The sequence below is a fragment of the Centruroides vittatus genome, unplaced genomic scaffold (genome assembly GCF_030686945.1).
Source record: "Centruroides vittatus isolate TY-2023 unplaced genomic scaffold, ASM3068694v2 contig_301, whole genome shotgun sequence".
Classification (NCBI taxonomy): Eukaryota; Metazoa; Arthropoda; class Arachnida; order Scorpiones; family Buthidae; genus Centruroides; species Centruroides vittatus.
In genome coordinates, this window is record NW_027121927.1 from 2,608,035 (window position 1) to 2,623,156 (window position 15,122).

Below are 15,122 nucleotides of genomic sequence, written 5' to 3' on the forward strand. Positions count from 1 at the left end.
AAAATGTTTACAACAAAAATGTCTTTGAATTGAGCTGAAAATTTAAAGAAAAAATGAACTTAGATCAAACTTCTAAGCTAAAAGGTAATTTTCGTTATTTAAATAAAACAATACAAAATATTGTACATTTTTATAATAAGATTTTAAAAGGCAAAGATGGTCAATACTCCAATCACTCGATCTGGTTCTTATTTAACTAATGAAAAGTCCCGCTACCGAGAATACTTTTTCCGCTTCAATTCATGTGGGTGGAATCGTATTTAATGCATTTAAGAGAAAACGGATGTTATGCGTTTTTTCATCTGTAGCCTGGAAGAATTCTATTTCGTTTTCGAGATTGTAGTACTTCTTTTGTTCTCTAGTATTCTTGATTTGTCTACCTGGGCTGCTTTAATAGAAACATCAAGCTTATAGCCCGATAATTCGGCAGTTCGTTCGTCTTTAATAATCAGGTTTATGAAGAAAAACGTCATACTTGCATACTTCGTACTCGTTTGTATCTTTGCCCAATTTGCACAACCCGGCATTACGCAGTTATTCAAGCTACTGATGGTTAAAAATTAAGACAGCATAAGCACAATTATTCCAGATATTACAGGTTCTGAATAGTAAAGAATTTTCAGAGTCCTGCCACAAATAAGCTACATATTGATTATTGACCATTTGTGACATGTCATAACGAGCAAAAATTTAAAAAACTGATAAGTAGGTTTAAAATTAATAAATACAAATGATTCTGACAGTTTATGAGTTAATTATACTTTCTATTTGCAAAATTTCCTCAACCTTAACACAAAATAAGAAAAAAAGTAAATTTTTAAGAAATTTGCGGAATTTCCCGGGATGAGAAAAATTTCCCGGGTTAAAAAACAACCGGGATCCCGTTTGAGAAACCCTAGTTTGTAGTATGCCGCCCAGAGAAACATGAACTACGAATTAGCAGTTCATGTTTCTCTGACACGGCACCACTATCGTCTTTAGCGACAAATCCCGCTTTCGTTTAGGAAAATCTAGCTACCGTCTGGGGACCACTATTAAGTGCTTCGATTCCTCCTTTACTATTGAGTGCCGTAGCACACTGCTGTTGGCGTGTGCTACTGCACTGTTGGCGCCCTGGTCTGGGATAGTGTATCTTGTATCACAGTTGGTCACCCTCTAGTAACGATACAAGAAACATCGATGGCACAGCGGTATATTTAGGAAATTCTTTGCCTCGTGTATTGCGTTACATAACAGGACTACAAACAGCCATTTTCCATAATACTGTAGTCACATATTATCATTATTACATTTGCACTAATAACGTTTTAGTCGATTTAAGACGTATTATTTTTTAAGACAAAAGCACCCTTTCCTGTCAAGAAATATTAATATAAGTAACTATATTAAAGAAAGATAGACCCTCCAAAAATAATTAACGTATAATTTCAAAACTGGCAACACGTATCTATTTCAAAAATGGCGACACTGTGAAAGTATGCTTAGAAATTTGGTAATGCAAAGACGTTTAAGATGTCGACGAGACTGTGAGTTGGAGCATCAATATAGAATTTAATTGTCTTATTAAAATAAAACGTTTATTTGACTTTTTAATTTAAACAGATATCCTCTCTTCGTGAAAGGAAATCCTCAGTTAAGAATTTTTCTTCCCAATTTTTGGATGAAACTGGTGAAACCCTTGCATCCAGTTCCACCCAATGAAGTGCATTTCATGGTTCCTTTACAGTAAGAAATTATTACAATTAAACGTGCTCTGTTAATTAAAAATTGTAGTAGTCAAGGTTTGTCTAACATTCCACGTGTATGGTCTTTTTTCATGTCTAACATTTTATATACAGATAACTGCATCCAGTTATTTTTTCTGAATTTACATCTATTTAGTTGGAGGATTTTACTAACTAAAATTAGTTTATAGTTAGTAAAATTACTTATGTATAATTTTATGGTACTGTTACTGTGTGAATTATTTTAAAATTCTTACAGGATGACCAGCCATGACATTAAAAGTTACTTAGAAAAAATATATAAAATACCTGTAATGAAAGTAACTACCAAAGTATGGGCTGGTGAGTTTTGCATTCACTTTTGTTTATTTAAAAGAATATTTGGTTTAAAATTTTAAAAAATTTATATTTAAAAAAGTTTAATGTAATTTGTTTTTAATTAAGTAGAAAGCTGATATGTATATATAGTAGGCTTTTGCTAATCTGGTCGTTCCTTGCACAGAGGGGTGCTGGATTACTGAGACTGTATGGACCTTGATGCAATGAATGATGTAGCTTGTCACTCTAGTACAGTGTTTCTCAAAGGGGGTGATATCGCCCCAGGATGGGCGATTTTTCTATGTTGGGGGCGATTAGTAACAATTTATATTTTGGGGGGTGAAAAACAACTTTCTGGGGGCGATATAGTAAAACATTATATTAAGAATAATTAGATATTTTATTCATTATATCGTACAATAATTAAATAAATAGCGTTCCTATAATCCTTTTCCTTCTACTTTTAACCCTTTTTGTACCGTCCAAACAAAGAAATCGGTTACAATTAACACAAAAAGGTGACTTGCGATTACTTTTGACAAATTTCAAACCAAAGATAAACAAATTGGCTCAACTTCATCAGCCTCAAGGTACACACTAACAATAATTTTTCTGTATACTTAAACATTTTGGTTAATGTTACCCTTGGTGCCAAGATGGCGGCTCGTCTCCGATTCCAGCAAGGAAACAGTGGGACGCACGTTCTAACCTAACCTATTCTAATAATTTGGTTGCTAATAATTATGGTAATTTATTAGAATAGGTTGGGTTAGGTTAGGTTAGAACATGTGTCCTACTGTTTCCTTGCTGGAATCAGAGACGAGCCACCATCTTGGGACCAAGGGTTACATTAACCAACATTTTATATTCAATAAAAATGTTATATTTTATTATATTTGTTAAATTGTTAACACTTATTAGATTTTAATATAATTAACAAAATTAAAAAACATATGTATTCTGAGTAAATAAATGTTTAATTTTTTACAAAGTATATAATTATCAAATAAACTAATAAACCCAATAAAATTTTTTTGAAGTGAAGGGGGCGATACTACGTAACGGTTTTATTGAAGGGCAACGATTCGTTAGAGGTTGAGAAACGCTGCTTTAGTATAAACTCTTTTTGCAGGAAGGCTGATAAAATAATATGGTGTGCTGAAATGTAATACTGTACACAGAAAATGAAACCCAAGTAAAGGAATGTGTAACATGAATGTTTTTATGAAAATGAAGTGCATAGACTCTTGGTAATCTGGCATAACCTCCATCTGTAGCCTATTATTGTATTTTTTTAAAAAAGTTTAATTTTAAATCTAAAATAGTTATTGATTTGAATCAATTTTTATTAAAGTCTGTCTATGGAAAGAATCAACTTGGATATTAACCAATGAGCATCAGCCATTGATTACTTAGTTGTGGCAAGTTACTTCTGGTTTCTTCCTTATTTGTTAAACATGTCATTGCCATTGTAAACAGTGTTATGAAAGCTTCTCATTCTGGTATTTGAATACGAGGAAGTTTGCTATAGTAGTTAATTAATTGTAAAGAATCATACACTTAATGAATGCTATAAAAAAATTAACATATTAACAGAAGTCATTTTGCTGTCTAGTCAGAAAAAATAAAATAAAATTCACATATTACCTGACATACTAAGCAAAGTGTTGACATCATTAGGGAATATTCTGATTGGTTTAACAGAAGTGACATTACACATGACGTTGCTTTCAAATTGATTCTTTCCGTAGACAGACTACAAAAAGAAGAGATTTTGTAAGACAAATTTATTTCTAATGTAAAAGTCTATAAAGCTTGCAACAAGATTTGGCCATTTAAATTTCAGATGTCAAATTTAACATTTATTAATAGAAATGTGTTTTTATAAACATTTGATTGTCTTCAACCATCAGATAAGAATATGGAGAATGTTTATCATGTCTTGTCAAAATATAAACACTTTTAGTTTTAGATCAGCAAAAAGTAGGTTTTTCTATTTGTTTAATACAGTGAAGGAAATAAATGGTAACTTTGTATTACAGAAATATCTAATTAATAAATTATTTTATAATTGAAAATTTTAAATGCAGCTATCAAAATTGTTAATATTTAAAAAAAACTAATATCTATTTTATTTTAAGATACAAACCTAGCAATAGTTATAGATATCCCTCAATAAATTTGTAATTAATTAAAAGTTTAGAAATTAAAAAAGTTTTGAAATTGACTAGCCCATGGCCATTGACATTGAGATCAAAATTTATTTTTATAAATGTTATATTTTTATAACATATATAAGCACTAAGCCTTAATGTTGCACATTCTCCAAGAATAAATGTTTTTATTTATTAACAATATTAAGGTGAATATATTATTACATGTTTTTATTAAACATTTATATAAAGAAAATTAAACATTTTACACACAAAATTAAATTTATGTTTGTTGTTATGATTCCATTTAAGACACACTTTGATATTCCAAATCATTTATATTTTTTTTAGGTGAAATTAAGAAAAATGAATATTTTGGTCATCTGAGACAGGAAGAGGACTACAGAATGGCATATGTTGTATTAGTAAGATATATACTTTGTTTGTTTACTACTATAAAAAAAATGTAGCTTTTACAATCAGCATTATCAAATTTCTTTCTGATAAACCTAATGAAGCTACTGATGAATCCCATCTTTTTAAGGACAAAACCCACTAATATTTACCAGTACTAAAATTATATAAAGCAAAAAATTTAATATTTGTAACATAAACTGCAAAATCATAAGTTTAGAAAGCCTTCTATATCATGCTGCTGACAGGAACTCATTAATATTTAAAGTAAGGATGACATTTAGAATATATATTTTATGTTACAAGAAACATGCATGAGTTTTCAGTAAAAACATTTTTTTAAAGATAAAACATAAAGTGCTTTAAAACTCCCCAAATGTTTACCAAACTTATGCATCATTTCTTTTTCATATTGCCATTATGCTGTTATACATTTGTATAAATCCTGGGCAAAATCTTAGATTTATAATTTCAAAAATTAATTCCAAGTTCTTAATTTTTTAGTTTCAATTTTGTTCTCAATTTAATGAAGAACTAGAGTTAGGCATTAGGCGCCATCTCTTGCTAAATTTAATAATTAGAATTTTAATTAAATAATTTAAATAAATTTAGGCCTAACTGGAAGAAAAGAGTCGGCCCGAAGCGGGACTCGAACCCGCAACTTCTGCTATCTGTGCAGACACGTTACCAGTTACGCTACCCGGACCTTCGGTCTGATTATTTAATTAAAATTCTAATTATTAATGGAGAACACCTCACCTTCAAGCCTGATAGCACTTTCACTTTTATTTGAAATAAATTACAAAAAATTATTCCATGCTTTTAACAAGACCTATAATACAGTAGAGAGTCGAAAATCGAAATCAATTGGGGACTGGGATTGTGCAGATTAGTCATTTGTTCCAATTACCAATTATGTACAAAAAAATACATTAACCTGTCCGATGTTCAAATTTTTCTCCATTGCGTGTCGCTTCGTGTTGAATTTTTCTCCATTGCATGTCGCTTCGTGTTGAATTTTCGTCGATTTTAAGTCTAACGAAAATTTTTATAATAATAATCGAGGCTATCGTATCGTTAAAAATTATTTCTGCATTTTGTACAAACAAAATAAATATATTGAAGAATATAAAAACATGAAAATTATACTTTAGAAGTAAATTTAGTATCAAAAACGTTCGATTCAGCACGACACAGTCCGACTGAAAATCGTGCCGATTACCGGCGATTCCGATTAACAACTCTCTACTGTACCTAACAGTATATATAAATAAATTACATCACACTAATTTAAAAATAATTAATTTAATTCATATTGTTAATGAAGCTAAATATCTCCAGTAAAAAGAAGTCGCAGGAATTAATAATTATTCAGTGTATTTATAGATAGTCTGTAAAATTTGAAACCAACTAGTACAAAGATATTTTTGGAACTAAAGTTTAGTTCCAAACAGTTTTCTATTTTTTACACTACTTTAGCCTATACATTGTCTTTTTGCTATCATTCTGAGATTTTCATTTCATCATTTGGTAGATGAACACACAACAATAGTATATGTTTTCAAACTGTTTTATGACATGAATAAATTTCTTTTTAGAACAAATTACTCCTATTGGCCTAGGCTTTCACATGTACAGTACATATTGTCAGTCTCAGATTTTAGTGAAAAACTAAAAAACAAGAGAATAATTCAAATGCAATGAAAAAGCTACAGGTGGTTTTTGTCAGATTTTGTGCTATTTAATTCTTATCTATTCTTTTTTTTTTTTTGTTTCTTTTTTTTTGTATTGGAAGTACTGTGAAAATTAGGGCTCTGGAGTTGGAGTCGGGAGGAATTTCTGGTCAGAGGAGTCGGAAAAAAATGTGTCGACTCCGGCATTTTAAATTTAATTGTATTTATTTTCATTTAAATAAAAAAAACTAAAAAACATTTTTAAAAATTAGAAAATTTATTTTATATTTTGTTTATAATTCATTTATTTCAAATACAAAATGCAACAATTTAATTTATTAAACTACTGATACATATTTTCTTTGTTGTATTTGTGTTTAGTAGTTAAATTATTTTAACCCAATTGAATTTGAATATTTTTGATTCATTCCTTTATTATCCCTGTTCTAAATGAGTACTCTATTTTTCTGAATGAGCTAGACTAATTGATCAGAGTATATATTTTTCTTTTTTGAACAAGGGGCTGAAGTAGCTAGATCGCACACTTTTTAGTTGGACTAACTTTTCTGGAAAAGTGAAATTGAAGTGCAAAAGCTGTAGAATAAGATATGTAGATGTAGAATTTTATTGTTCCCCCTTTTTTCTCTTAGTAAATATTTGTTAAAAATTAATTTTTTTATACAAATAAATATTGTAAGTTAGTATTTTTAATATTTAACTATAAAAGTATTTGGGGGAAAAGCCCAGGGCTCTTTTCAGAGTTCAGAGTAGGGTACCCCTATGAGCGCCTCTGCCCCCCATAAAATGACTTGGTATTTAATTTTGCCGGAGTCGGCCTACTAAAATTATTAGGAGTTGGATTCGGGTGTTTTTTTACAGACTCCACAGCCCTGGTGAAAATATTGAATTTTTTAATTTTTTTTAACCCACTAAAAATCATACAAAATGCTTTTCAATAAAACTTAATTACCCAATAAAACTTATTACCCAGCAGAATTTCTGCTAAATTTTGATATTGCCAGTAGGTTTGATGGATTTTCTACTAAACTAGCAACTCTGTCTACATTTAAAAAAAATACTATTAAGTGAATTGGAATATAAAAAACCATACACTATATTATTTATATTATTCTTAATAATGTAAATTTATCTAAATAAATTTAAATTTTTGAATGATAAACTAGACAAATTTTGTTCTTGTAATTAGTATGATTTATTCATTTATTCTTAAACCCTTTCTTAGAAATTCTTTTAACTTACATAGCATATTAAATTTAAAATGTTCCTAATTTGTGTACCATTCACAAACAACAGTCAAATTACATACTACTATATTCATGTATATCTGTAATAATCTCATTTACATTTTAAATATAAATTTAAACTCCATAATCAATTAATAAAAATGCTATGCTATGCCCACTAAAATTTGTACAAAATGCTTTAGTTTTATTGCTATAAAAATGCAATAAAACTAAAGCAGACAGTGTTATATAAGTTATTTCTTAGATGTTACTTAGGTTCTGTTTTGGACACCATACGGCCTAGCAGTTAAAGTGACAGCCCATCAATCTGGAGGACCTGGGTTGAATCCAGACAGGTCAAAAAACCATAGGAATTTTTTAGGTGTAGTCTGTTTGGATATTTTGGATCCCATCCCTCATCACCAGACCTCCCCACAGTTGACTTGGCCAAATCCATAATGGATTTTCTAAAATATTTTATCCTGTGAACACTGAGGGCCTTTTTTTTATGAAAGCAGAATATTTTTTAAAAACTCTTTTTGCCTTATAGGCACTAATAGAGCCTATTTTAGCAAGTCCATTATGGGTTTGGCCAAGCCAACAGTGGGGAACTATTAACTGTGATAATTTTTTTTTATCAAAACAGTTAATAATTCATTATAACATGCATTGCAACTAATCATTAAATAAGATACAGAAAAAAGAATGACTCCAAAAGATTTGAATCATATCTGACAAACACATAGCCAATTAAAGCATTTAGAATACAGCTATTATAAGCAGTGAGAGGCTGAAATTATTCCTTTGTTTTGAGAACGTATTCAATAGCTAGGGAAAATTATAAAATATGATTAAAGTAATTTGATCAAAATAATTTAAACTATAATGAAATTCAGATTTTTAAAGTCATTGAAATAAAAAAACTTTCAAATCATCTTTTATGAGTTTAATGATGAATAATTGTTGTTTTCTAGTTTTTAAAGATCTATCTATTTATTTTGACAAGTTGTTAAAACTTAGGCACCACATAATCTAAATCAATCAAAATTTTCTCATGGATCATCATCAGTCCATGAGAAAATTTTGGTGGTCCGTGGAGGAGAAATTTGGACATTGATTGACTCAAGGTTACATAAGCATAGTATTATGAAAGAAATGCAAAATGCTTGTTGCTTTTTCTCACTTATTGGGTTTTTTTTACTCCAATCTAAAACCAAATATGAATGACTGTTATCAATAAATAATGTGATGCTGATCCACCTGTTGTCTGGCCTTCCATAATCTCCAGAAAGGAGTTAGTTAGATCAATGTCCAGACCGGATGTGGAAAGATTAGGGACAGGAGGCCCATATTAACTATATACGAACCTCCGGCTTGTACCAGAAGTCACGTTAGTTTGATTCAGAATTTTCCCCCCCGAACGGAGATAGATGAGCAGCACGATATTGCCAGCAGGAAAAGTATAATGTACAGGGACAAGATTCCGCTTAAAGAATTGAGAACATTATGTCGAAAAATTAATGCCTGGCTTTGTCACGATGTCACGATAAATAATTGCTCGTTAGAATTAGTTTAGCTTGTTTCGTTACGGCGATCTGTGGAGGGGGATGCATCCCAGGAGGACTTATGGGATACTTTCCATTCCACGCAGGCTAGTGCTGTAAGGTGCTGCAGTAATGATATAGCGCGAAATAGACATGCTGTATCATTGTCACAGTTATTCGGTGAATATAATAAGATATATTTTTTAAAAATATATATCCTTTCTTTGTAAGAATTAGATTGTTTATTATTTTCTTAAATTTTTTCTAATAGATGACGCTACGTGTAAAGCCAGCAAATCTAATGTAGATAGAAATTAATTAATTTACAGAAATCCAATCGATATTTATGACATTATCTCAGAAGTGTGTTAACGTAAATGCCGAATTTCGTAGTAATTGGTCGAACGGCCTAGAAATGTGTAGCCAACAAACAAATATCCTCATTTAAAATCGTTGATTCATTAGGCTATATATATCAAACTTTACATTATAAAGATACTTAATAGTTTTTAATTATGTAATGTCTCCTACCAGTAATTTTCAGAATGTGGTTGAGACATGATGTTTGCAGTAGCTTTAGCGCAGTTGAGTGGACTTCATTAAGTAAGAAACTCAATACTAAGAATGATTCCCTTGAGAGATTTTCTTACGTAATCTTCGAATCAATGATGGTAGAATAATTTTTTTTTTTTTTTCCAGCCTAGAGAGTATAAATTCGAATTTCCCGAGTTGTTTCCGACTGAAAAGAAGAAAGAAGAAGAAAAGGAATTGAAAGATTTCGACAAGAGAGTGAAAGAATACAGCAAGAATATCCAGAACGAAAATAGAACGGATCTTCCATCTTGGTTTAGCATATAGAGACTATTCGTAGGAATATTTAAATAGAGCAGAATTCTTTCTTTGTGTTATTTGAGAGAACATTTTCAATTGATAAACTAAATAAAAATAAATAAATAAAATTTGGAACGCGATTCTTGTCTTGCGTTAATATTTACGAGTCTGGAAAGAGAACGTACGTTTTTATCACAGAAATAATCACACTATATTCGGTCTTAAAATAATACAATCGAATTATCATCATTGCGGATAAAATGGAAAAAGAATGCAAAGATTTGATCTCGGGACGGTCACGAAATGGAAGAGATCAAGGCAGTTTCAGGAAATGGGCATCTCTCGAACAGAAGAATAAAGCAAATCTGTGGATTTGCTTTATTATTTGCTTTGATTTGATTTGTAAAATTATAAATCAAAAGGCAATTTAGAAGAGTAAATTTATAGTGTATCGATCTAACGAAAATAGCGTAAGCAGAAACACCACGATTTTAGTAAGATCAATTTACCAGCTAATTGATTCTGTCCTACTTGAGAAAAAATCCCACGGGCGACTTTAGGGGCGAGAAAAACATGAAAACTATTCATGACGTAAATTCAAAAATAAGGGGGCCTTCATGCACTCATTGGGAGTGACCCGAGTGGTAAAGGACGGCCTGGACATAATTTCTTTCATCTGTTCGTATATTTCTTCTATCTCTTCATCTGAATGAGAGCTGATATGCATATATACTTGAATGAGTACCAGATCGTTTGGTTCCGCTTGTATTCTGACCATTATGATTGGCCACTTTCAGACTGCTCAAATGACAAAATCCATTTATGTTAAAATCGAGATATTTAAGGGTTTGCGTTTTAATAAATTTAAAAATATTGGTAACTAATAAAATGGTATGCTTTTTGTGTTTCTAAGGGTGTATAATTTATCAACCGAATTATTATTTTTTAAACAATGTTAATAATGCTATGTTTTTGATGGCTATAAAAAGATGGCTACTGGGATAAGTACCTATGATTGAAAGGCTAAATAAAGTAGTTGTTAACAAAATCAATGAGTTAAAAGCAATTTTTAATAACAACTAAGCATATCTTATTTTTAAGAAGTTATTAATATTTATCACAAGTGTGAACTTTTTAAAAATTCTTTGTCACTTAAATCGGTACGTTTAAAATATGACAATACATTTGAGGAAGTTCCTATTGGTTGCCTCATGTTTCCCACATTTCAAGTGATTTTTAATGTTTGAATACCCACCATGAGTTACTGAAAGTTCATATTTCATTTCGGCAATACGATCACAGACTTTTTTTCAATCATCACTAAACACCATTGTAAAATAATTTTTGTATGGGAATGTAATCAGCAAACGTTAACGACGTCATATATTATAGTCTAGACCGAGTGCGCTGTTGATTTCAAAAAACTTTAACGCAGGGGTGGCAAACCTGATATATTGTAAGTGTTCCCCGACTTCAAAAAGATTGAGTACTACGGATATAAGCCCATAAGTTCAGCATGGCCAACAATTGGACGGCTGGGTGGTGAAGGACGGGGGCCGTCATATCCGGACGGACCATCTTGGGGATTTTTCGATCCCAACAGGTAGGCCGCCACCTTGACCGCTCGGCCATCCGGCCAAAATTATATTACATTAATAATTATTAATATACTGGCGATCTCGGCGCCACTGATTTCTCAATTGGTAGCCCTATCATTGATTGATCGGGCTATCGAGTTTCTTTAAGACTCGCACGAGAAAACCCTCCCTTGTTCTTTCCACGTGCAAAACAACGTGTTTCAAGATGACAAAACGAAGATTTCTCTGTAAAATAATTAAACTCTGTGGTTACCATTAAGACAATGACAAGAAATATGTTTAGAAAAAGTGAATGTTTGTGAATTTATGTAAATTTAAAACAGGATAAGTAAAAAGTTGCAATGGAGAATGTTGTTGCTAGAACGAATTTACAAATCGTCAGCAATAATTTAATTCATTAATTATACATTAATATAATTGTGAAGAATTTGGTTTATAAATTGCAAAAATTTCTGTGAAAATATCAATATACTGATTGACGAAACAATAAACAATCGACAATACAAATAATAAGAATGTAATATGACAATCGGGCGTCTTATTTGTTTGACTTCATTTAATGCGGACAGACGAAATTCGCGTCTCTCCGGACTAAATGGGGGAAGAAACCCAAATCCTCCGAGCCTTGACCTCCTCGTGGTGCCCCCGGGGTTATCTCCTTTCTGCCTCTCTCCCGTGGGCCGCAGTGCCGCATGTCGCACTCCCGGGGTCGGGCAGTGGGTCAGATTGGAATAATGCAAACAAGGCAGGGGGTACTCCTCCCCGTCGTGTCTCCACCTTGTCGTGGTGGGGAGGCTTGGTGATCTGTGCTGCAGTGTCTCGATGAAATTTTTCGTCAGAGTGTTGCGGCCGGATGCAACTAAGAGAGACACATGCCTGAACTTGGAAGGCACGGTGCAGAGGTAGCGTTCTGCCTCAAATTTAAGTACGCCTTGTCGGAAAAGACACATGGCTGCTGACAACCACCTTTTTTATTACTGGAATTTTATTACTTCAGTGTTTGCTATAACGATGTTTTACCTGTATATTAACCGTAATAATTATTTATTTCAAATACAATAAAAAATGTCGTTGGACAATAGATTTCACTTTGATTTCAATAAAAAGTAAAAATACCCTTTAAAAACAATTTAAAAGTCAAAATATATGCATAGTAGCAGATGAGCCCAGCGTTTCTCGGGCAAAAAATAACGATAGCGTATGATTAAGATTATTAGATTATAGTCGATCTTACATCTTTACACCGGGGAAAGAATTTTGGATATTTCCGTGGACCCTGTTCCTAAAACAAATTAGTTAGAAAACAAATGACGGACAATCTACTTAGTATTAAGTTTAACATATTTAGATTTTCATAGCTATGGTGAGAAACGTTTAAAATTTACAACAACCCTGTCGCGTTCTTTGAGGTACACTAGTGATGCCACAAGAGGCATTTGACATTGACCGGTACTGGCACCCTCGAAATTTGGCACGCTACCTAAGAAAATAATTTTCCTTCGAACGACACTAGATATTGGAAAATATCATAGGATGTTTGGGGGCAAAAAATCGATCTCCGAAAATCGGAAACTCGAACTCTGTACCATGGAAGAAATCCTGGCCTCTACAGAAACGTTTCGTATTCAAACAAAACGATTGATATCAAATTTTGATAGTGACTTCATCATCAATACAGATCAAACAGGTAAATAAAACTTTTAACTATAAATCAAGTACTTTATATTCCATTATTACATTCAATCAAAGAGTTAAGACTGATCATAATTTTGTTACATTTTCAGAATGTCAATACCGATCAAATTTCAATAGAACATTAACGGAAAAAGGAAGTAAAACAGTGTTCGTAAGAACATAAGACATGAACAAGGTTTCACACACACACACACAGCACAATACGGTATATCATCATTGGCGTAGCCAGGGTTTTGTTATGGGGCCTATAGAGACTGTAATTTTCTGGGGAGGGGCACCAGGTTAACTGAAGGCCGTGCTCACCCATGCCCCTTCCTGGCTACGCCCATTTATAACATTATTCGGAAAATTATTACCATATGTTTATATTTGTTTACAAGAGCCCACAGGTAATTTTGGGCCAAGAATAAAGAGAAACGTGGAAGAATATACAGTCAAACCTGTTTTTGTGCGGTCTTTTTCTGTGCGATTTTTTTTGTGCGCGGTATATGAAAATTTCAATCAAATTGGAACATAATTGACTCCTGTAAAATTTTTAAAAACTCTATTGGTTGTTTTCTATGATATCAGCAGGTTTTTTCATTTTTTATTCAGTAAAATTTTTTTCTCATACGTTTATTTCGGTCCCCTCTTATTTTAATAGCATAAAAACCATATTATGTTATATTTGAACAGATGCGGTAAGTTAGCTCCCCTCCAGCTTTAGACTGCAGGTGTGAAATTTCACGCCTTGTTAAATGAAATAACACTTCCTGCAGTTATATTTATCAAATAAAATCATTATTTAACGATTATTTTTAACTTTTTAATGTTAGATTCATATTTAAGTGGAAATAATTAATTAATATAAAAATTAAAATTCTTAGAGGATTTTTTCCCCATTAGGTGTTGCAGAAAAAGGCCCAAGGAGTTAAAAAAGCAATTCCTAGTTATTTCGTACGGTTTCGAGTTATTTTCTACGTGAGACTTTTTTAATGCTGTCCCTATTCACCGCATAAAAAAAAATTTTTAAATTGTGTTGCGAAAACTATTTTTTATAGCCACTCGTGAAGTTTCGCGCGATTTTTTTTATGCATTTTCTTTTATGCGGTCCCTATCCCCCGCATAAAAACAGGTTTGACTGTATATAAAAAAATATACAAATGTTACAGTCACATCATCAAATTCAGGAAAACTGACCACTGATCTCTATACTAATTTTCTGACAAAATGCTTGATGCCAAATGTTCAGAAGAATAAATTTCTTTTACTCATTGACAGGACAAACAAAAACAGAATTGTATGAAGAAGTATTCTAAGATGACGAAAAAATGCCACCAAAAATGCAATTAAAATTATACCACCAAAATGTACTCCGTTACTTCAACCATGTGATGTCTATTTTTATAGACAAATAAAAAATTCATTAAACGATTACAAAATAACGCTGAACTACTGGACAAAAATTATGAAATTCATTCTCGAGGGTTGCCTGAAAATACATTCGATTATCCATCATCAATTATCAGCAGCAATATTTTGCGACATGATAAAATATGCTTAATATGCCAGTGGACTCTGTGATATAAGAAAGTTTTTTACAAATGTAAATGAAGTGTGTTTCTCATCAGACCGTTTACAAATACCTTGCAATTATAAAAAAGCATTTATTTCTTGTTCTTGCTGTAGACAGAATTTTTGTTTTGATTGTTTTTACCATAAATACCACTCAGGATCATGTACATCTGACAATATGTAATTATATAATATTGCTTCAATAAATTAAAATTATCAAGTTTAGATGTCAGTTCAGATATATACACTGTATATATATTTTTTCTTATTAATTTCTCTAATAAAATGTATTAAAAAATATCTTTAAAACTAAAGATATTAATAAATGTACGTGATTTTCTTTCATACGAATATAATGATAATTTGATTTTTGG

The 15,122-nt window shown here is 31.5% G+C and overlaps 1 protein-coding gene and 1 long non-coding RNA gene across 3 annotated transcripts in view; both read left to right on the forward strand.

The window, feature by feature from the left end:
- Positions 1–15,122, forward strand: part of LOC136972783 (uncharacterized) — a 240,388-nt gene that overhangs the window by 10,569 nt on the left and 214,697 nt on the right. The window lies entirely within an intron of this gene.
- On the forward strand, positions 1,429–10,041 carry mRpL23 (mitochondrial ribosomal protein L23). Of its 2 annotated transcripts, none has more exons than XM_067267445.1 (5): positions 1,429–1,526; positions 1,603–1,725; positions 1,984–2,066; positions 4,547–4,620; positions 9,770–10,041. In XM_067267445.1, the coding sequence occupies exons 1-5, from the start codon at positions 1,513–1,515 to the stop codon at positions 9,926–9,928; spliced, it is 453 nt and encodes a 150-aa protein (XP_067123546.1). In that variant the 5' UTR covers positions 1,429–1,512; the 3' UTR covers positions 9,929–10,041. The 2 variants fall into 2 exon arrangements, with proteins under 2 accessions (XP_067123546.1, XP_067123547.1); XM_067267446.1 differs by lacking the exon at positions 9,770–10,041 and adding an exon at positions 6,405–6,562.